This window comes from Lissotriton helveticus, chromosome 10 (assembly GCF_964261635.1).
Source record: "Lissotriton helveticus chromosome 10, aLisHel1.1, whole genome shotgun sequence".
Taxonomy (NCBI): Eukaryota; Metazoa; Chordata; class Amphibia; order Caudata; family Salamandridae; genus Lissotriton; species Lissotriton helveticus.
In genome coordinates, this window is record NC_136071.1 from 941932147 (window position 1) to 941955069 (window position 22923).

The 22923-nt window shown below is 43.0% G+C and overlaps 1 protein-coding gene across 10 annotated transcripts in view; it reads right to left on the minus strand.

The window, feature by feature from the left end:
- MINDY3 (MINDY lysine 48 deubiquitinase 3) overlaps positions 1-22923 on the minus strand; it is a 213025-nt gene that overhangs the window by 130891 nt on the left and 59211 nt on the right. For 9 of the 10 annotated variants that reach the window (XM_078663611.1, XM_078663608.1, XM_078663607.1 and 6 more), the window contains 7 exons: positions 22133-22212; positions 14209-14269; positions 12286-12456; positions 11093-11144; positions 9859-9973; positions 8919-8992; positions 6196-6275 (listed from right to left, as the gene is read on the minus strand). In XM_078663611.1, the coding sequence (XP_078519737.1) occupies positions 6196-6275; positions 8919-8992; positions 9859-9973; positions 11093-11144; positions 12286-12456; positions 14209-14269; positions 22133-22212 (633 nt within the window). Of the gene's footprint in view, positions 1-6195; positions 6276-8918; positions 8993-9858; positions 9974-11092; positions 11145-12285; positions 12457-14208; positions 14270-22132; positions 22213-22923 lie in introns of those variants that run through there. The other variant, XM_078663616.1, reaches the window with a different exon arrangement.

The window sequence follows — 22923 nt, forward strand, 5'->3', positions numbered from 1 at the left end:
GCCCTCTGATTACTGCAACACAACACTTAGCCAGGACATACTCTGATCATGCGCCTGTTCTCCTTACTCTTTCCCCCCAGATCTTTGAATGCCCGCGTAGTACAGGGCGGCTGAATGCGCGTATGACGCTTGACGAAGTCTTCCGAATGGAACTGGAAGATGAGGTCCGAGCCTTCTTTGAGACCAATAAATGCTCTGTCAATAGTGTGGAATCCATTTGGGAAGCATTCAAAGTCACCATTAGGGGGGGGTGCATCTCGAAGGGAGCGGGTGTGCTGAAGAGCATAACTTCCACTCTCCAGGGATTGGAGAGCGAACTACGTGAACTTGAGACCCTCCTGTCGGTCTGCCCAGAGGTAACTACTCAAGTAAATTTAGGGAGACACTAACGGAATATATGACAGAAGCAGACAGGGAGGTGCGCTTTCGGGGCAAGCATTGGGTGGCGCGCCGCTATGGTGAAGGGGAGCGGCCTGGCAAGGGACTTGCTGATGTGATTAGGCACCCGCGACACTCCAATTACATAACTGACTTAGAACGGCACGACAGAGTGAGGTGCTGGGATTCTGCTACTATCCTGGATGAATTTACCAATCACTACACCACCCTATACACGAGTATGGGCCAGCGCAATTTAGATTTGGACTCCTATCTAGGTGACGTGGCCATGGGTTGGATTGGCGACGCAGACCGTGAATTCTTGAGTGCACCATTCGAGCTCGGCGAAATCCGTGATGCCATTATGGGCATGCATTCGGGCAAAGCCACTGGCCTTGACGGCATCCCTATAGAATTCTATAAAACTTACATCGAACTGATGGCACCTATTCTGCGTGAAGTCTTTGAGGAATCCCTTGAGGTGGGAATTCTGCCACCATCCATGAGGGAAGCACTTATTTCCCTTCTGAAGACGACAAACCATCCCATATGTGTGGATCCTACCGACCCCTTTCCTTGCTTAATAGTGATGCTAAGATTTTGGCTAAGCTCATTGCCAATAGATTGACCTTATTGCTTGACCGCCTATGGCTACCGGATCAATCTGGGTTTGTCCCCGGGAGATCCACCTCACATAATTTACGTACACTTTTTCCGGTCCTGGACACGGTCTCCCCTGACCTCCCTCTGGCGGCGGCCTTCCTAGACGCCACCAAAGCGTTTGACTCTGTCGAATGGGACTATCTGTTTGGGGTCATGCGGAGGATGGGCTTCCCCTCCATATATATTTCTTGGATTCAGCTCCTATATTGTCAGCCGGGCGCTAAGGTGCTGATTAATGAGGCAGCGACATAATGATATGGCTATGAGATGTCACTTACGACAAATTCTTGTTTCCATGTACGCCGATGACATCACGCTCTATGTTCGCGAGCCCAGCACCAACCTTAATGTACTCCTCCGTGAATTTGTTGTTTTTGGCGGCATATCTGGGGTCCAGATTAATTAGGGGAAATCATGCCTCTTCCCCCTTACACTATCGACGCAGCGCTTCCCTCTAGACTATCCACTGGAATGGTGCGATGATGATTTCCGCTACCTGGGGATAGGCATTACCAAGGATAGGGAGGAACTTCTCCGGCTTAATTATGGTGTAGCACTTACCCGCACCGCCGACAGGATAACGTGTTGGATTAGGCTCCCGCTGTCCATGGCTGGGCGAGCCTCTTTGATTAAAATGGTCATACTCCCACAACTGCTTTATCTTTTCCTTAATATCCCATACTATCCAGGGCGCCATTTTTTTGCAATGTTGAAATCCGAGTTGATAAGGCTGGTTTGGGGGGTAAACAGGCTTGTTTGCAGTGGGTAAACAGGCTTGTTTGCAGTGGTCGATACTCACCAGGCCTTATGCCACAGGTGGTTTTGCCATTCCAGACCTGGAACTGTACTACATTAGCGCACAAGCCCATTATTTGTATTATTGGGTGCGGCATCACCAGTTTATGCCCCATATAGCCGCTGAATATTGGCTTGCACACCCGATTCCATTGGAAGGGATGCATGCGGTTTGCTGAGGTCCGCCTAGTGACCGTACTCGAAACACTGTGAATGCTACGGTCACTGCGTGGCGTCGCATTATGACCTTACTGGGTGCGGACTCCCTATACTCTCCGCTATTACCGCTGGCCTATCACCCTACTATGCCGTTATTACAGGAAAAGATCTTTCATAACATTAAGGAGAGCTGCCCTTACAACTTGGGGTACCCTATACAATAATGGGCAATTTCGGGCTCTAGATGACCTCTTTCGTGACTTGACTCAAACGACATTAGATAGCTTTCTATACCTGCGACTTCGGCAAGGAATGCGAGCCCTGAATGTGGACTTCCCTACAGAACCCCCCACACTTGCACCTCTCCACCTATTACTGCAGCGCGACACACCTATAAAACTAGTCTCTTTATTGTACCGCACCATTCAGGAACACCAGGTGCAGACTCCTCCTCGGGCCCGATTGCGTTGGAGTGAAGAACTGGGGGTTGAGATCACTGATGACCAATGGGAGTTTTGTTGTCTCCAAACTGGGCGAGTTTCAGCTAGTAGTAGGTTGCACATTATACACTAGAAATATCTTCACAGGTTATATAACACACCAGTCAAAATGCATCGCTCTCACCTACGAGACACTAACACCTGTGACAGGTGCCATGCATCTGACGCAGACATGCTACACTTGGCCCGGAGTTGTCCGATGGTCCTCATTTTCTGGGAGGAAGTTTATGAGGCTCTGCATCAGATGACTGGGACACGACTAGACGCTACCCCACTAATGGCCCTGCTGGGCTATGTCCTGCCTACACCTCCGTCGTCTCGGAAATATATAGCGTTGGCGTTATTAATGGCTAAGAGTCGAGTGGCATGCCGGTGGGGCAGGGGCAGAGCGCCCAAGTTCAAGGAATGGCTAGACGACATGACCTATTGTCAGGAACAGCTGACCAGCTATGCTGAACTGTTGCCTCCTTCCTCTAGACCTCTCGACATTTGGTCGCCTTTGACAACATATCTGTCAGCCAGAACGACAGATACTGATGCAGAAAGCCTGGCCGACTCACCCCCCCCACTTTCTAGTGTGGACCATCCCCCCTCAGATACATGACTTATCGATATTATGACTAATTGTCCGCCGCACACAGCTGGACTGGGCAACAACGACTTTATGGGTTCCCCTAGTCCATTTCTGCCATTGAACTCCTGATCGTCAATTTGATTTCATGCTATCATGCTTCTTCTCTCCTCGAGCCTCCCGCCCCCCTACCCCCCTCCTTCCTCCCCTTCACTTCCTGTGTGCTCCTCCTCGAGCTACTTCATTCGTGTATTGGATTCTATGCTTTGTTATTGAGACATGCAGTGTATATTTCACACCTGTGTTTTTCCCCTTTTCCTGCTTAGAATTTCACCAGTGAAATGTAAATGTAGGATTTTTATTAGTTCCTGTTTTTACTAATACCGGTTACATTGTAGCGATCCTAATGCTTGATTAACGAGGCCGGCCCGTAGTGGTTGTAGGCGGCTTGCTGTGTACTGTGCTGCTTGATACTCTTGCTTCTTATGATTTATCCTATTCAACGGCAGCCGGCCACCTCCGTGGATGCAGGTTGGAAGCCTGTGTTTGTTGAATCACTTCCAATAAAGTTCCTTATACAAATTAAAAAAAAAAAAAGTATTTCTGAAATGCTTTTTAGGGCTAGGAATATCGCTAGCAACTCTAGTTGGTTGATATGCAGCTTTTTCTGTTTGTTTGTCCAGAGCCCTTGTACTGTGTATTGAAGGAGATGGGCTCCCCAGCCTGTCAGTGATGCGTCCGCTGTTAGTACTAGTTGTGGAACCGGCTCTTGGAACAGTCGCCCCTTGGAAAGGTTTTGTGGGTTCCACCACTGCAGAGAGTTGTGAGCGCGACTGTCTACCAACACTAGGTCTTTTAATTGTCCACGAGCCTGGTTCCATTGCAGTGCTAGGCATTCTTGTAATGGGCGCATTTGGAGTCTGGCATGGGGGACAATGAATATGCAGGAGGCCATCATGCCTATGAGTTGCATAAAGATTAGAGCTGGCAGAGAGTGTTGTGGCAGGAATTTGCGAATGTGTATCTGCATGCTGGCTATCCTTGCTGAGTTTGGATATGCCTTTGCCACGGAGGTATTTATAGTGGCTCCCAGATATTGCGGTGTGTGGGCTGGTTGCAGATGCGATTTTGGGTAGTAGATTGAGAACCCTAGGTTGTGTAGCAACTAAAGCGTTTGAGACGTGTGTTTTGCACATTGTTGGTACGATTTTGCTTGTATTAGCCAATCGTCCAGGTAAGGGTACACATGGATGTATTACCTTCTGAGATGTGCTGCAACTGTCGCTAAGCATTTTGTAAACACTCTTGGAGCCGTGGTAACCCCGAAGGGCAAAACCTTGAATTGGTAGTGTTGACCTTCTATTGTGAACCTGAGATATTTTCTATGGGCTGATGGATGGAAGCCATCAGAGCTCAGAAGGGGGTCCCAATCCTGCACGAGATGTAGTTCAGCAGGTTCGGCTTTCACTGCAGAGACCCGCGTGCAACCTGCAAACCTCAGACTCCAACACTTGATATATAGCACAACACACACAATCAAGTTATCGTGTGCAGAGTGGGGGTGCTAAAATGGGCTAATTCTCAATGCTGGTATTAACGAACAGGAAACAAAATTCTTACATTGCTTGAACAGTTATAGATTTTCTGTAAAATGTTGCTTTCCTTTGCCCCAAATTTTCTTTCTATAAAAGGAACCAGTGGTGCGCGGGCACCACAGAGGAGCGGGGGGAGGGAGCGCGGCAGCAAGACAAAACATGCTCTTTAAAGCATGCGCAAGCCAATGCCAGACAGGGAAAGCAAAACCACATACACAAGCGTGTGGGTAGCTTTCTAACCCCCGTACAAGAGGTCTTATAAAAGGAACAGAGTACACTTTCAATGATAAATGTGACGGTGAAGCTTCTGTTACCAAATGTCAGAAACAACAAAGATCCCAAATGAACGTGCATTCACACCAATAAAAAGGCACGCTCAGTGACTAAATAGTAGGTAACAATGCGTGCAAGCATAAAGCCCTCTAATTGCTAGTCTGCAGCACCATCATATCATGGATATTCAATGGAACTTTTTAATGAGAAAAAGGTGCAATATGTACTTACAGCAATGACCACAACTGTAAAAGAAATTATATAATACACGGTTGTATGATGGAACAACTAGTTCCTCAACCCCGCATACCTAAACAAGGCGGTCTGTATAACAACAGTGTTTCAAGCACGCATTGTTTTACCACGATTTTTAGTGCCTAACAAAAAATTAATGTGCCCTCATGTAATATGTAATGCAACTGGTGCTATGAAAAGCACTCTGATACCCAATTCGGGTCAAGTTTGCTCTATATAAAACTCAGCAAAAAAGAAAAATGCATGGTAATGGGGTATGATTGGCTAAGGTCACCACCCCCTTCCCCTGAGCCCTAAAAAGGACCCCACCCTTCCCTAATCCCCCGTCCCTTAGCCCTAAAAACCATCCCGTAACAAAATACCCCGAACCCCCATGAAAACTTCCCCGAATCCCACACCCCTAAAAACTACCCCAAACCCCCACCTGTAAAAACTACATAAAAACTCAACCAACCCCTTAAAAATTACCCCAAATCCCCACCCCTAAACCGCTCACCCCCCAAAACAACCCTAAACCCCCACCATCCCCTAGAACTACCAATCCCTTAAAACTACCACAATGCCGCCCCCTCCAGACCCATCCCCACATACCTTTCTGTGTCCGCTCCCCAACGCTCCTCTTTCCCCACCCATTCGGAACAGCGCATTTGTCTTAACCACGCATGTGCGTGGTTAAGGCAAAGTTGTTGTTCGGGAAAGCATGGTTACGCTTGCAGGCTTCCGGAACTCGTGGCTCCGACCTCATTGTTTCGGATGTTTCACACAATACACATATTCAAAATGTATTATAGGAATCTATGAGGAGTGTACAAATATTGCTAGTCTTCAAATGGCACACAGGTGATATTATTAATGGGGTCTTCCGCCCATACTTTAAAAACATCATGACTGACCAGCACTTCTCAGTGATATGAAAAATGGGTTAATTTTAACAGAGAAATTAATTTCATGACTTATCAATAGAGGTAGAATTAAGTAAAATATGCACAGTAAAAAGTTCACTTACTCATTCCTGAACATTCTCTATCTCCATCCCACACATTAGAAACAGCATGCCCAGTCAACAAGAGGTTAATCAAACTTTGGCTAAGCAAAAAGAAAATATTTGTTATTAAGCACACATCCGACCAGCACAAAGGTGCTCTCTATGCAAATGCGTGTTTTATTGTCAGATTACATTAAAAGCAGAAGAAACATGCTAAGAAGTTAATGTAATCTAAAAACTAGTGGGCCACCATCTCGTGGAGAATCTTCATTCATTGTACAGAAAGGGGAGAATCTTCACGCATTTGCACAGAATAATCATGCAATAGATGGCACAAAACATTGTTAGAGCAAAATAAATTAGTTTCTGTTTTAGTAAAGCACACTACTGAGCTATAGAATTCACGGATTTCAAACTATATTGTGTGTCGGTGGAACATTATAGAACACTGTCCGGATTATAAAGGAAACTCACAGTAAAAGGGAATATTTTAAAATTAAGTACCCTCGCTGAGGGCACAGGAGGAGGGAGAGAAGTAGGTGTCTAGAAGGAGATTTCTTAGTAATCTTTTTCTAAATGATATAAGGGTTTTGTTTTACTATTTCGGTCTGACAGAACAATGAGCAGCTTCCAAATAATGAAGTGCATTAACATTTCACTCAGGTCTAGGACTGTAGTCAGGAAAAATAATGAATGGATCCCACAATTACAGAAAGTAACTATCCAGGAGCAACCTCTGAATATTGATTGTTGTGTAACAGAAAAACATAATGAGAAGATAATCGGCAAGCAGACACTGCCTTCTAGCTTAATTGGAAACAGAATGCTAATGTCCTTATTTATAGTTCTGTGGTAATTCCAAATCTGATCCCACATACAGGCGATACCATCACTACATTTGAGGACAGCAGGGAAGTCATATCTACTTTGAATTTACATCGTGCCGCAAAAAAGTGTAGTAAAAGTGTACATGCAAAAATACACCCAATGTGGTTATTGCTTGATTTTATAACATGGAATAAATCCATAAATACCAACAAAGGTTGAGAGACTGTTTAGCGCTACATCAGTAAAAGCTACACTGTGACTGGTACACAATCCCTGTTCATAGCCACGGCAACACATTACCCACAGAAAACGTACTGTGGAACTGACCATCCTATCCACCATAAAGAAACTGCAGCCAGTCCCAGCACCCTCCCCTAGCTGTAGAAATAGGCACCAGGGAATCTACTACCACTCCGTAAAGATGTGTCAAGGATGGAAGAAGGAAAAATACATTTAAAGATAATGAGCTATAATCCTACTTGAGAAGGTTTCAGATGCATGCAGGTGGCAGGATGAATTTTCACCCCCATAAACAGTAGCATTCTGCACCAAAGTAAAAACAAAATCACTACTGAAACAAAGGGAGTATGACTACAAGTCTGCATTTAATCACCTAGAGAGGTGGTCTTAAGTAAACACATAGAATGTATTGTCACACGAGTGGGGAACAGCAAAACTCGGATGAGATCAAGTTGTTCAAAGATAAGCACTCAGGCTTTGGACACCATGTCTGAACAGTGGCAAATGCTGTAGAGGAAGAAAGCTTTTTGTTTCATTACTCCCACTCTGAATAATTTTCTATGAAGAAACCCCTTTTACTTAATCCCTCTCTAAGTTTGGTGGTGATCCATTCAACTTCAATGCCAATGAGTACTTTTACTGCAGTAAAACTAAGATAGTTGCCACTATAGGGGAACAGTAGTATTAGAGTTTGACTGCCAACAAATTAATGGGTTTATTTTTGTTCAAAAACTTAGCAAACCAAGTCTTGATCTACCCACTCCCCAGCCTTTGTGTGGGTGTTACAAACAGGGAATTCTCCTGACAGAGGAATCCACAGTAGCAATATTAGCCTTCCCTTCTATGAAGTCCGGACATAAATAAATGATTATTATTATTATAACGGTCTTGTACAGCGCATGGTTACCCTGGAGCATCCCAGCGCTTTACCCAGCAGAGTAATAGAGCAGAGAACAAATGGATCCATTTTCTGGCATAAAGGCACATTTTAGGAAGAAAACAGCTTTGTGAATTGGGCCCTATGTGTCCATTACGTTATAAGTACTTGGAGAACAATCCACTGGCTTAAGGGACCACTGGAACAAAATCCCAGATCTGTTGCCTAACTCAGAATGTATTCTTTGGTCAAGCAGTTGAAAAACTCATCCAGAAGTATTCCACTTACTGTATCTCACCTAACTTGTCACAGTCATCCAAGGCAACCCAGATTCTACATCAGCTTTCTTACAACCTAACATATTTAACCCCACCTTCAGCACTGAGAATGCGAAAGAGAAACACTATTCAGAAACCCTCCCCATCCCATTTGTGTAATATGCGTTTGAAAAACTCCAAGCACACATCACCAGATGAAGACAGTGCCTGCTGTCATGTCAAATATGGAGTTTTCACATTGATTCCAAATGCTCACCCTGCAGCATGTGTGTGCTTAATGTAACAAACTTTGACACAAATATACATGTGCATATATCACCCGCCTAAGACATCGACCTAGTCAGGAGGCAAATATGAAACTACTGAATTTGCAGCTTGAAGTTTACGTTCCTCAAACTAAAAAAAAATTATGAATATTGATCAGGGGTAAAGATTTGAAAGTCGAAATACTTAAACCCATGTAGAAATATGCTATACAATTAATATTTATTAAGCAAACATATCTACATAACTGTACATACCTTCCATGACCATATAAAGGATCTATTAAAGGCTCATCAACATCTTCAATTTCATTTTTTATGTTTTCAATACCCTAAAAAAAGTAATTTAATTCAATTAGCTACAGACCTTTAAAAATGAGAAATTATAACTTATTAATGTGCCCAATAATGAAATTCATCACATATTAAAACTACAACTGAAGAATCAAAAAAGTGGGATCATGTGCATGTCAGCAATACTGCAGACCCTTTTAACCTCAAACCCGGTGTTATTGTTATTGAGACAACTACACTAACCAACAGGAATGTTGATTTCTGTGAAGCTCATAAGAGAAGAGCCTGCGTGCGAGCCAAGGCTGCACGATATTAAAGTTACAGACGAAAATTAACAAGTCAGCCAACCACATTTTTCAATGACTGGCATGAAATAGGCCTTAGCTCTAAATATGGATGTTCTCAACCTTATATCGCATAAAGTAATTTAACTAAAGGCTATATGAAATTGTGAGTTACATGATATATATTAGAAATTGATTCAGCAGGATGTGATACACAAGACAAAGGTCAATTTAGAATAAGGCTTATTTTTGTGTGTTCCACATGGTAAACTTATGCACACAGGAAAAATATATTCATTGCGATCAAAAACAGCTTCATTAGGGGTGGCACAATAATTGTTCTAGTTTCTAAAAAACAGTGTGTACCTCAAACAAACTCAGTGTTTTCAGTCACATAGCCACAGTTTAAGTCATACCCACCAAAATATGGAAAAAAGCCCCCATATTAATCAGTGTAGTCGACAGTAACAAGTCACAAAACAAGGTACACAATGAAAGTGCAGGAGATCTAGGTTATACAGCCACTGCAATAAAAGTAGTAGGAAATCATGAAAACCAATTAAATAAAAAAAATGCAGATTTCCAGCATAAGAAGTAAAACAATGCATCTACCAACAAACCTTTGTAAGAATGACTGAATACAGAAAAAGTAAAACGCCAAATCTATTTCTCCACATAAGATACTGATCCAATACTGCATCCTTAAATTCGGAAAAACGTTGGAATGTTTTTATGCTAAGAGGAGAAAAGGGATACAAAATAAGTTTAGAAAACATTTGAAAAGTTAAACAAACCTTTTAAAAAATACACTTCAACAGCATATCATGGTCAATAATGTGTATTTTCTCAGAATATCATATAGAAATAGAAGGAGCTGAGTATTAAAAGGTTTCATGGGTTTACTGCTCAGTGATTTTTGGGTCGCATAAGATTTTTCCATTGTGGCTGCAAACAAGCAAAGGTTGGTGCTACGACAAATACACATCTAACACAGATGGCACCAATGCCATTTTAGAGCATTCTGTCACATGACAGGCTGCACTTGCCAGCCAGAATACCTTGTGAAAGACCTGTGTGTTTGCTACAATCACTTGTTTACAATTATCATGGACGTGGATACTCGTAGAACATTAAATCTATTAGGATTTTTTAAACTCAGCTGGCCTTTATTGTATATAATATTCCAAGAAAATACACAACATAAAGGTAATTACTGTTTCTAAAGACAAAACCACTTGAAGACAAAAACACTTGAATTATGTCAGTAGACAGCAGGCCTGAGCTGTTAGAAACCTTCCATTTGAGTTGAGAAAGCTGCCGCTCGGGTAGAAAATGTGGCAAGAAAAGAAGCAGCGCCCTCTTGTGCTGCACATCATGCCGTTCGTGCCGATTATGCACAATGAATATCAGTTTTAAATAATATAGTATTAAGTTTCATTTCCTCTCATTTTGGCTTCCACTGAGCTTTGACAGAGTTAAAAACAAAGTGTACCTCAAACCAAAATTAAAGCAATCATTTGGTTCAATACAGCCAAAATATTATGGTATTGTTCATGTGGAGGCAAGCAAAGGCACAATTAAGTATCATGCAACGTATTGTCAACAATGAGACAATTTCACAGGTACAGTACATACACTTTGTGGAAACAAAGCACACAGTAACTATAGACCATCATGGACAGCTGGACAAAATCAGTTTGAAATATTATGAAGAAGAAAACATTTAATAACCAAAAGGCATAACATTTGAAATTAGTATTAGCAATGTTAGAACAATATCACACCATGAAAAATTTGGTTTCACATTTTAAAACATATAATACACATTTAAACTTCAACATGTATTTTACTTACTGAATTAATGCATGAAATCGCTCAAAGCCAAGCTCCTCAGCAGCAAAGGCAGCTACACAAAAAACACACTTTTCAGCACTGCACAAAGCAATAAAAACACAACACGAACAGCAAGCCAACATTATTTAGCTGGTTAATTCAATGATTTTTCTAGGTTAATCCTATAATTGCTACTATTCGTTAATATGGATTGGGCACAATCCAGCTACAAGCTAATACATTTACATGATTTAAAATGATTTAGATAGTAAAGAAGATCATGTGCACACTTAGCACAACATTGCATCATGTTGAAGCGGTCTATTATTATTATAATCTTAAAGTTTTTAAACAGCCACATAATCAGTGTGAAAAGAAAACATGGTGCCTACATGTTGACCAAGAACACTTCAAATGTAAATTTGCCACAATACGTCCCAAGTAAAAACAATTGTAGTTTAGTCAAATATTTGTAAATCAAGAACATATGAACCTATGACTAAATAAAGACTACCAACTAACTGAAGATTAACAATCATATCTTAGTTACTGTGTCAATTTAGGAGTAACCCAGGTTTCCTCAGCAAATTCTAAATGTGTAAATTGTCTTATGTCTGTTAGAATTTACATGAAAACAATTATTTAGAGTTACAGAATCCTAAAGTTTCCAGTTTGTTAAATTTTCATTTATTTGACTGACCATAGCCTTATACATTTTAAGCCACTTTATCTTTATTGTGAACGCTGGTAATGTTCTGCAGCTCAAAATGGTTCCAACAGGGTTGAATGTTGAGGAACACGTAGTAAATTGAAAGTCTTTAATGTGAAAAGGTTACTCTAAATAACATCTTCAAAACTGTGTAATGGAGAGGGGGTGAATGAGCTGGTAGCATTAGGGATTTTAGGAAGAGCGGTGGCGGTCAAGGCAAGCGCATGGCTAGAGGGCCAATAGCAGGGGCATAGTCTCTCACATATGGTAGCTACCTCTCTAGGACTTTCATTAAGTCTGCTAACTTGGTAAAGTTAGAAGGTAAGAGAATCAGCCTGATCAAACAGGAAAAAAATGAGAACTGTGTTTTAACACTAAAAAAGAGTGGAGTGGGAGTGGCAAGGGAATGTGACTGAAATGATTAATTGCAACAAGAATAACAATCAGAAGAACAAAGTGATAACTGCAATATTTGAAAATAAAAACATAAAACAATTTAGCTTACATGACTGATCTTGTCGACTTGTCTCTGCAGAACTTTCAGGGACGCTACCTGTTTCTTCAGAGGTTTTTTCTTTCAGGCAGGATACTAAACAGTACGACTGTGAATTACTAGAGTGAACTATTTCAAAAATGTCAACTAATGTTTGGCAAAGGATGTTCTTCTGTTCTTCCACTAAAAGAGTAGCAAAAAGGAAATCAGAGTTTTTTTCCAGTTGGTTAATGTGGAGATTTTGGTACATGATTCACATATGTAAATTAGAAATCATCAGTTCACAAAGGCCACAGTTAAATTATTTCTTTGCTGAAATGTGGTGACAGATTTATTTCAGCAAGAGGGTTCAGAATGATTGCAGTTATATATTTTAAGTACATTCTGCATCTTACCCGTTCGGGTAATCTGAAACTTATTTAAAAATATAAACACCAACCAGCGTACTGAGATCATCGGTCTTAGCTCTTTTTAATTAAATGAACTTGTGTATTTTTATTGTGAAGCTTTTATGATAACTTTTATCGAAATAAAGCCTTTTTGACTGACTGACTGAGATCATAGGTCTTGAAAGATTTAACATTAGTAAAGTAGAAACTAGATTAAATTCGACCAACAATATTAATGTGGTAATAAAGAAATAACGTACACTACAGGTGTAATCCCGCTACAGAAGGTAATACCAGCATTAAACGAAGCAAAAAACACAGAACCTCAGTAGGGACCTATATTGCCTTAGCATAGAATAAATCTAAACCATTTTTATAACACGATGCCAAGGAGGAAACACGATACTTCAAAGTATTATCAAAACATTTTTCTTTTTTTCTTTTTTTAGGTAAGTGTATTTAGAAATATTTGCACAACTATGCATATCATTTCATCATATTAAACAAAAAGTTCATGATTATTACACAATTATTTTCGAAAAAGCAGTAAAACATATGAACAAGTGTGCCCTCTAATTGTTTATGATCCTAACATTCATACAAACATACTCACATACCAATCATACCATTTCTTTTCTCATAAAACATACCTATCAACATAAATGCAAGGACTAAATCTCACAAAACATAAAACACAAAAATGACAACCCAAAGGTGTACTTGGTGGAATACAATGAGAGCCTAGATGCTTCATTTGGTCTCCCCCCTCTGGACCTCAAACTAACTGGGAGAACTCTCTTTTCTGTGAATACCAGCATTAAACACCTACACCATTGCTAAGGCTTTAAATAAATAAAAGTAAATTTAAATCTTGTTTTTCGGGGGCCATATAATAGACTTGCCATATAAGAGGCACAAGGCATTCACTTAACCATACATTTATGTTTACATTTGCAACAAAGTAAATATATTTTAATTAAAATTAGGCCTAGCTCGAAAAAGGTTAAGGGAATGCATGAGGGGGAAGGTAGTGCTGGAAGTGCTAGAGGTCTCAGACAGATGATAGTGGCACTTTCCAGCAAATGAATATCCTCCTACGAATCCACATCCATTAATGAAACAAAGGGTTGCAGCCTGGCCTACAAAGAACAGGACGTTTACTGACCAGCTACTAACTCCCAAATGACAGCAGGGGTTTGGACAGCGGCACTCAAAAGGCTGGTTTATTGCAGGAAATTGACAAACATGCCAGTCTCTCGGACTGGATGATTCCCCCCAACCTACAAGTTACACTACACACAGAGAACCTGTAGCCTACAGGTAACTGTCACATGCATTAGGTGGAAAATCACATGACCATAATAGCCCTAAAAGTCCAGCTGTAGAAAACTACACAACTTGGAAACAACACTCTGTCAATTAAGCTCACAAGACTGCCAAGAAATTGGGGGGCATATAAATACAGTGTAGCATAACTATATCTATTTAACAGGGAAGATTCATGCGCATGTTAAATGGTACCAGGATAAACTGTAGTGATTATTACCTTGGCGATCCCTCCAGTTTGGCATCTCAGAATTGAAGATAGAGTTCTTCAAAATGAAAGCCTAAAAGTGAAAGAAGCTGAAATATCAGTCATTTAGATATATATTGATATTAATTTCTACTAATTATGAAATCCAATGTATTTACTCCATAATGCTTTTTTCCCCCCGACAAACGTAACATGCTGCTATTTATAAAAATAAAGTATATGGCATGTTTCTGCTGTTTTGGATTTAAAAATCAACTGGGTATAAGGAAAGCTGATTTATGACCACTCCAATAGATTCCGAAGGCCAACGGTATAATGGTGTATTCAAGAAAAGACACTGATTCGTTCATAACATCCAACTGACATATGGAGCATTCCTGTTGAGTACTAATTTTATGGCAATTTAAGGAATGTGAAATTGGCAGCATCTCTTTTTATTGCCTCTAGCCATCAATAAAGAAATAGATCCAAATGTTCAGGAGCATTGATCCTTTGAGAATCGCATATTCTGGGACTGGAATAACACAGCATTCCAATATAGCATTTATTTTTTATATGTAAAACGAAATTTCTTCCTTGGTCAGAACTCTTTTTGTTGGAATATTATGAGGCCCGACTTGAACCCCTGCTTGCAAACATGTTATAACATACTCACATGAAGACAAGGTTGTTGAGGTCACTTATGAGGTAGCTGTAGTAATATTATAGATAAAATACGAACAGATTGGTTTCATATCCCCTGTAAGACAACACCTCTGATTTAAATACTAACAAGTTTGTGCACGTTTTAAAACTAAGGTGTTTCTCGCATTACACATTAGTAAGGAAGTACAGATAGTATTTACAATTGAATGAATAGGAGTTCAATGCTTTCAAGAATTAATTGGGTGGTAGTTGTGAGGAGTTTAATATGGAACGCTACAAGTGGGGGAGGGAGAGGGGGGGGGGAGAATAGAAGCATCACATCAAGACTTGAGCCCATTAGAATATTTGAGTTCTTTTACACAAATAAATGGTACAAAAGGCGATAACTAATAACTATACTGCAAAACAACGATAACGACTAATCAGGATATGATTACAGTTTTATGAAAGGGAGAGCAAATGGACTTATTATGACTTGTATCTAAAGGAAAACTCTTGGTTGCCAATATAAATCTCAGTGTGTCCTAGTCATCAAGACATTTCGTCAAAAGAGGTACAACTCTTTCATATGCCCGCATTGGGAAGACAAGCCTCAAAAAGTTAGATTCATACATTGCAATAGTTGCCTGATTCCTGTACCATATGGTGATGCAAATCAGTTCTTGGTTTTAGAAATAAAGCCTAAACCGAACGAGTCGACTGAACAAATAAAAAACATTGTGTGGGATCAGAAAGGGCACGACAATTAGAAAACATGAAAGGTGACAGATTATAGTTTCATATGGAAAAGGGAAGATGCCTTATAAAACACATATTTACTAACTAATATATCTGTTCTCAGAAGCAGACTATATAGGGCCTGTTACGGATCTTTACATTATTTATCGCGCTTGAAAATTAAGGATACCACGGGGTAAGTTATTTATCAAGTGCAATCAAGAACACCTATGATAAGTTTATGGAGAATAACACCAATAATTTGTTTTTTAAAGCTCCAAAAACCGCATGATATGGTAAATACAGTACGTTTTCCCAAGTTACATTTTTGGCAGGTTAAACCTGCCAACAATTAACGTAGGTTGAGGTATTTTACACATCCAAATAATATTAGATGCATTAAATACCTTCAAACTCGTAATTCCGCCAATACGTAAACAGGGGTTAACGCATGGTTTGGAATATTAAGAGCAACTCGTAATCAGGCCCTATATTGTATTTTACACGAATAGGTAAAGCAATAATATGTGTGCCAATTTAAGGCATGGAGTGATTCCACAACATATTTTTGAAGCTGCAAAAGAACAAGTTACTTACCTTCGGTAACGCTTTTTCTGGTAGATACAGTATCTGCCTGTGGATTCCTCACCTTGTGAATATCCCCCTTGCGCCAGCAACGTTCGGAAAATTCTTTGTAGCACGCCGGCGTGGAAGACGTCATAGGAGCACGGCATCGAGCGCGACTCCGTCTGACGTCACCGACTCCTTATTAGACCCACGTTGGCTTGATGACGTCAGTTCCGCCCTTTTTTCCGTGCCTTCGAAGCACCCGGACGGACCAACAACAGTAAATATACAGTGTACACAGTACATACAAATCAAAAACCGCACACAAAGTGCATAGCAAAGGTATCAAAAACCAGAAATATAAATACATAAAAACAGGTATAGCAGAGCGGACAACGGAGAGGCGGGTGGGTCAGTGAGGAATCCACAGGCAGATACTTTATCTACCAGAAAAAGCGTTACCGAAGGTAAGTAACTTGTTCTTCTGATAGATACATCTGCCTTGTGGATTCCTCACCTTGTGAATAGAGTCCCACAGCAGTCCCCACTCCCGGAGGAGGGTGTCCACTCTGCTATACCAGGAAATCTTGGAGGACAGAGCGCGCGAAGTGGCCATCCCTCCTCACCTCGGTATCCAAGCAGTAGTGCTTCGCGAAAGTGTGGAGGGAGGCCCAAGTCGCAGCTCTGCAAATGTCCTCAACAGGAACACCTCTAGACAAAGCGGATGTTGCAGACTTTGCTCTCGTTGAATGTGCTCTAATGCCCTCAGGAGGGTCCTTACCCGCCAGAGAGTAGCAAATCTTGATGCACAGGATTATCCATCTGGAAATTGTGCCCTTGTGCACTGCTCTGCCCTTCTTGCAGCCAGCAAAACCCACAAAGAGCTGATCGTCAATACGATAGTCTTTAGTCCTATCAAGATAGAAACTGACTGCTCTCTTTGGGTCCAAGCGATGAAGTCTCTCCTCCTCCTTGGAAGGATGAGGGGGGAGGATAAAAGGTAGGAAGGGTAATGGATTGTCTTAGATGGAAGGGAGTTACCACCTTAGGAAGAAAAGCAGCCCTGGTCCTGAGAACCATTCTTTCAGCATGAATGGTCAAGAACGGGGGCTTGGAACTAAGAGCCTGAAGCTCACTTACCCTCCTTGCCGAGGTAATTGCAACCAAGAAGACCGTTTTAAAAGATAAAAGCCTCATGGGACACTTGTGCAAGGGTTCGAAGGGGGAACCCATTAAATAGGTTAACACAAGATTCAAATCCCAATGAGGAACAACAATAGGAGAAGGAGGGAATTTATTAGTGAGACCCTTCAAAAATCTTAAAACCACTGGAGACTTAAAAAGAGAAGGCTGATCCGGCAAACAGAGAAATGCTGATAAGGCTGAAAGATACCCCTTGACCGTGGCAACAGCAAATCCTTGCTGCGCCAGAGAAAGAGCAAACTGCAAAATATCAGACAAATGAGCCTTCAAAGGGTCAACATCCCTCTCCCTACACCAAGAAACCAATTTAGAACACCTATACGAATAGATGGACTTAGTGGAGTCACGCCTGGCAGAAAGAATGACATCCACCACATCGTGAGGGAGAGAAAAAGAATTCAAGTTGCCCCGTTCAATCTCCAGGCATGAAGGTGTAATGTCTGGAGGTGGGGTGTAGAACTTGCCCCTCCATCTGAGAGAGGAGGTCTGCCATGAGAGGGAGACGGAGCGGCGGGTGAGAGGAGAGGTGGAGAAGGTCAATCCGGGGCGACCAATATGACTTGGGCCCGGTCTTGGTGAATCTTCCTCAGAACCCGAGGAATCAAGGGTATGGGAGGAAACGCGTAAAGGAGTTGATTTGCCCAACTCAACTGAAACGCTTCCCCCAAGGCTCCTTGCATCAGATACGGGAGACTGCAGAATGCCAGGCAGTGAGCATTCTCGCGAGTGGCGAACAGGTCCACCCGAGGAGTCCCCCATATCTGAAAGATGTCGTGAACCACCTCCGGGTGAAGCCTCCACTCGTGGTCGGCAGAGAACTGCCGACTGAGAACGTCTGCACGAACGTTCAGTACTCCGGCCAGATGATTTGCCATCAGACAAATCTGATGGTCCTGAAACCAGGACCAGAGACACAGAGCCTCTCTGCAGAGACACTGCGACCCCACTCCTCCCTGTTTGTTGATATACCACATCGCGGTCGTTTTGTCCCTCAGGACTTGAACCGACTGACCGCGAAGGGATGGGAGGAAGGCCTTGAGAGCTAAACGTATAGCCCGCAACTCTACAAGGTTGATGTGAAGCAACCTTTCCTCTGGAGACCAAAGCCCTTTGATCTCCAGATCCCCCAGATGAGCACCCCACCCGAGAGTGGATGTATCCGATATCACTGTGGCAACCGATGGAGGTAGATGGAAAGGCTTTCGCCGAGACAGATTGCCCTCCACGCTCCACCATGACAGATCCGCTGCAGTTTCTCTGGAGATCCTCACTGACTCCCCGAGATCTCCGTTGTGCTGATACCACTGCCTGTGGAGGCACCACTGGAGTGCCCTCATGTGCCAGCGTGCATGGTTGACCAGAAGAATGCAAGAAGCCATCAGACCGAGCAGACAAAGGACCTTCAGGACTGGAACAACCGCCCCATTGTAGAATAAAGGAATCATTTCCTGTATGTCGCGAATCCTTTGAGGTGGAGGGAATGCACGACATACAGTAGTGTCCAGTACCGCACCTATGAACAGGTTGCGCTGGGAGGGCACCAGGTGAGACTTGGGTACATTTATCGAAAAACCCAACCTGTGCAACAACTGAGTTGTCTCTTGCAGATGATGGAGCACCTTCTCCGGCTACTCTGCTTTGATCAGCCAGTCGTCCAGATAGGGGAAAACAGGAATCCCCGACCTTCTGAGATGTGCAACCACCACTGCCATCACCTTGGTGAAAACTCGAGGTGCAGTAGTAAGCCCAAAAGGAAGGACCGCAAACTGGTAGTGCTGCGATCCCACCGTAAAATGGAGATACTTTCTGTGCGACTTCAGAATAGGGATGTGAAAATACGCATCCTGCAAGTAGATCGACACCATCCAGTCTTCTTCCAACAGCGCTTGAAGAACCTGTGCAAGTGTGAGCATTTTGAACTTCTCCTGCTTGAGATAGAGGTTCAAAATCCTGAGGTCCAGGATTGGACGTAACCTGCCATCCTTCTTGGGGATCAGGAAATACCGGGAGTAGCACCCCTGACCCCTTTCCTGCTCTGGAACCACCTCTATCGCACCTTTTCGGAACAGTGCCAGGACTTCTTCCTGCAGGAGAAGCAGGTGGTCCTCCGAACAATAACCTTGGCAAGGAGGGTAATTGGGAGGGAAATCCTGAAAAGGAAGTGCATACCCATTTTCTACGAGATTGAGAACCCAAAGATCTGACGTAACCGATTCCCAATCCCGTAGAAAATGAGTAAGCCGACCCCCTACCGGACCCGTATGATCCGGAATGGCGGATCTAGGGCTGCTTTGTTGTTGTAGGTGGGGGGTGGGTATTAGAGGAGGAAGAGGCTTGGCGTCCACGAGCACGGCCCCTTTGTTTACCTCTGTATGATCTATACAAAGGGTTCTGCTGCTGCTGCTGTTGCTGCTGCTGCTGGCCTTGCTTATAGGAACGAAAAGTGGATCTACCAAATCCCCTAAACTTCCTAGTGGCAGAACCTCTAGCCTGAAGGCCCAAAGACCTTGCCGTAGCCCGGCTATCTTTGAACCTCTCCAAAGCCACATCCGCTTTCTTCCCAAAGAGGCCTGTCCCGTCAAATGGCAAGTCCATTAACGTGGATTGTACATCTGCCGAAAAATCAGAAGATTTCAGCCATGCGGCCCTTCTGGTGGCAACAGTAGAGCCCATAATCCTGGCAACAGAGTCCGCCGTGTCCATGCCACTCTGAATTACCAAGCGGGCTGCAGCCTGAGTATCGGAGACTACTTCATTGAAGTTCTTTCCATCATCCTCTGAAAGCTTAGATGACAATTGTTTCACAGAGTCCATCAATGCATTAACATATCTCCCTAGCAGGCAAGTAGCATTAGTTGATTTTAGAGCCATGCTACCTGAGGAGAAAATCTTTTTCGCAGACTGGTCCAATTTTTTAGAGTCCTTGTCTGCTGGCACTTGAGGAAATGAACCTGCAGATCTGTTGGAACAAGCGGCCTTTACCCCAGACTCTCCAGAGAAGGATGGGAAGAGAGAAACTCAGGGTCACCAGGCGCCACCCTGTAACGTCTTGCCACAGAACTGGAAACCGCAGGAGCAGTAAATGGTCTCTTCCAGACCTCCATTATTGGTTCAGTCAAAGCCTCAGTGAATGGAAGTGTAGGCTCTATTATAGATGAAGGCAAGTGTAAAACCTCTGTGATGATGTTAGGTTTGTACTCAACAGTAGGCAAGGTCAGATTGAGCAGATCCGCAGCCTTCCTAATCACAACATGGTAAGGTGCCACGTCTTTAGATGGTGCATCAGAAACTGATGGTAAACCCCACTCAGGAGAAAGTCCTAGGCCACTAGCGCTATGCAGGTCCTCAAAACAGTCCCCTTGATCCAGAAGTTCACCTTCCTCTACATCAGAATCTTCATACCTCTTTTCCTCCATGAGGCGCTGAGCTCTGTGCCTCGACTACTCCATACGAACCGAAGTCGACGGATCCGGTAAAGACTCCGACGGAGCCGGATCCGGCGTCGAACGAGGAGCCGGGGCAGCTGGAGGACGAGACTCACGAACCGGCGTGGCACCTCGATCCAACTCACGAGGCCGATCCGGAGCCGGCAAAGCCATATGCGGAGTCGATGACCTCGGTGGCACCGTACCGAGCCAAGGTGTATAAGGCGCCGGCATGAACGGCATAAGCCTGAGGAATGCCCAAATTGTAAGACAATGGACCCATGGGACCAGCCGGTGCACCAGTGGGGTATCTCGCATAAACTCCAAACATAGCATTAAGGAAATGCGAGGGGTCCTGCCCAGGACCAGGAAAGGGAGGGTACGAACCCATTGGCTGCTCCAAAGGAGGTTGCTCCGGCATCGGTTCACCCTGGCCCTCTTGATTTACAGGGTCTTCCACCGGAGTCGGAGCCCGAGGAACTTCCTCTTCTCCTTCATGCTCCGAAGAATGGTGCGACTCCGGATCCGGTTCTTGCTCCGGAACCGGGGAACCTCCAAGAGACTGTAAAGGAGAAGGAGATACAAAGTCTTTATGATGTTTTCGAGACTTCCTCTTTGAATCAGAAGACTCTTTACCAGAGTGATGTCTTGAGCTATGCTTCCTCCTCTTGTGCTTCTTCTTCGAGGAGCCCGAAGCACGACCTCTCTCTGGATCTCGACCTCGCTCTGGACCTCGATCTCGAAGCAGATTTCGACCTCGACTTCGATCGCGACTTCTGTCTCGAGCGCCTGGACGTCGACCTCGAAGACCTTCCAGCCTCTCTTCCTTTTACCTTTGCAAGTAGAAGCTTAGCCTCCCGCTCTCGTAAGGCTTTAGGGTTCATCTTGAAACAGGATCGACAGTTTTTTACATCATGGTCTGATCCAAGACACCACAAACAATCGTCATGCGGATCGGCAATCGACATCATTCGGGCACACGATCCGCACTGCTTGAACCCGGTCTTCCTCGACGACATCCTCGACGAAGAAGAAACACTTAACCGAGAAACAGTAACACAAAATAGTAACAAGTTACTATCTGTATCGCAGAAGATCCCAGAAACCGTTAGCGTCGACGACGCGGAAAAAAGGGAACTGACGTCATCACGCCGACGTGGGTCTAATAAGGAGTCGGTGACGTCAGACGGAGTCGCTCGCGATGCCGTGCTCCTATGACGTCTTCCACGCCGGCGTGCTACAAAGAATTTTCCAAACGTTGCTGGCGCAAGGGGGATATTCACAAGGTGAGGAATCCACACGGCAGATGTATCTATCAGAAAACATTAACCTCATGTTATGCTAGCAAATGTAATACATTTGTATTGTGCTGTACATACCTGAACTGGAGCAATAACTGCACAAGGCCCCCCTTCAAACTGTTCTAATGCAGTCGATTCAGATTCACTAAACACAAATCCTACGAATAAAAAGTGAAAAGTATTTGCGGATTATCAAGCTTCAGTATGAAGAACAGTTTTTTTATCTGGTACATTTTGTCCATCACAAACATGCAGCCAGATTTAATGAAAGATCATCTTCTAGTTGTGCCCTGACCTGCTATTCCTTTCCACATTTTATAAGCTTCTGTTTCACAATGTTAATTATGGGTTAAACAATGACAGCAAACAAAGCATCACAAAGCGGAATTTCTAAAACTTTTCTGCCATGCAGCCAAAAAACGTTTTTACTGTACATTCCAGTGGGCATTAACTCCCACGTTTACTCATTGAATCTTCGATACATCTTGCTAGTCAAAAACTTAATAGATCACGCCTACTCTGAGCTGTTAGTGCCCTTTGAGAGTCTTGCTAAAATGGTATGAGCAGCCCAATTCATGAGCTATACAGTATAGCCTACACCAGACCATTACAAATCCAGCTTCCCAACATTATTCTTTGTTCACTTATTCATCATGTTTATTTTTCTTGTGTGAGGTCATAATTAATACCTGGCTCCACAGAAACACTAGGTCTCAGAGAATCGATGGAGAGGCAGGACAGTGATTTTCAGGTTATATCGAGGAGAGAAAGAGTGATGTATGGAACATTTTAGACTGAGAATATGTGCACACAATTATTTCAGGAGCTCTTTAATAACATTCCACAGAAACAAAAAAGGTGCAGAGCCT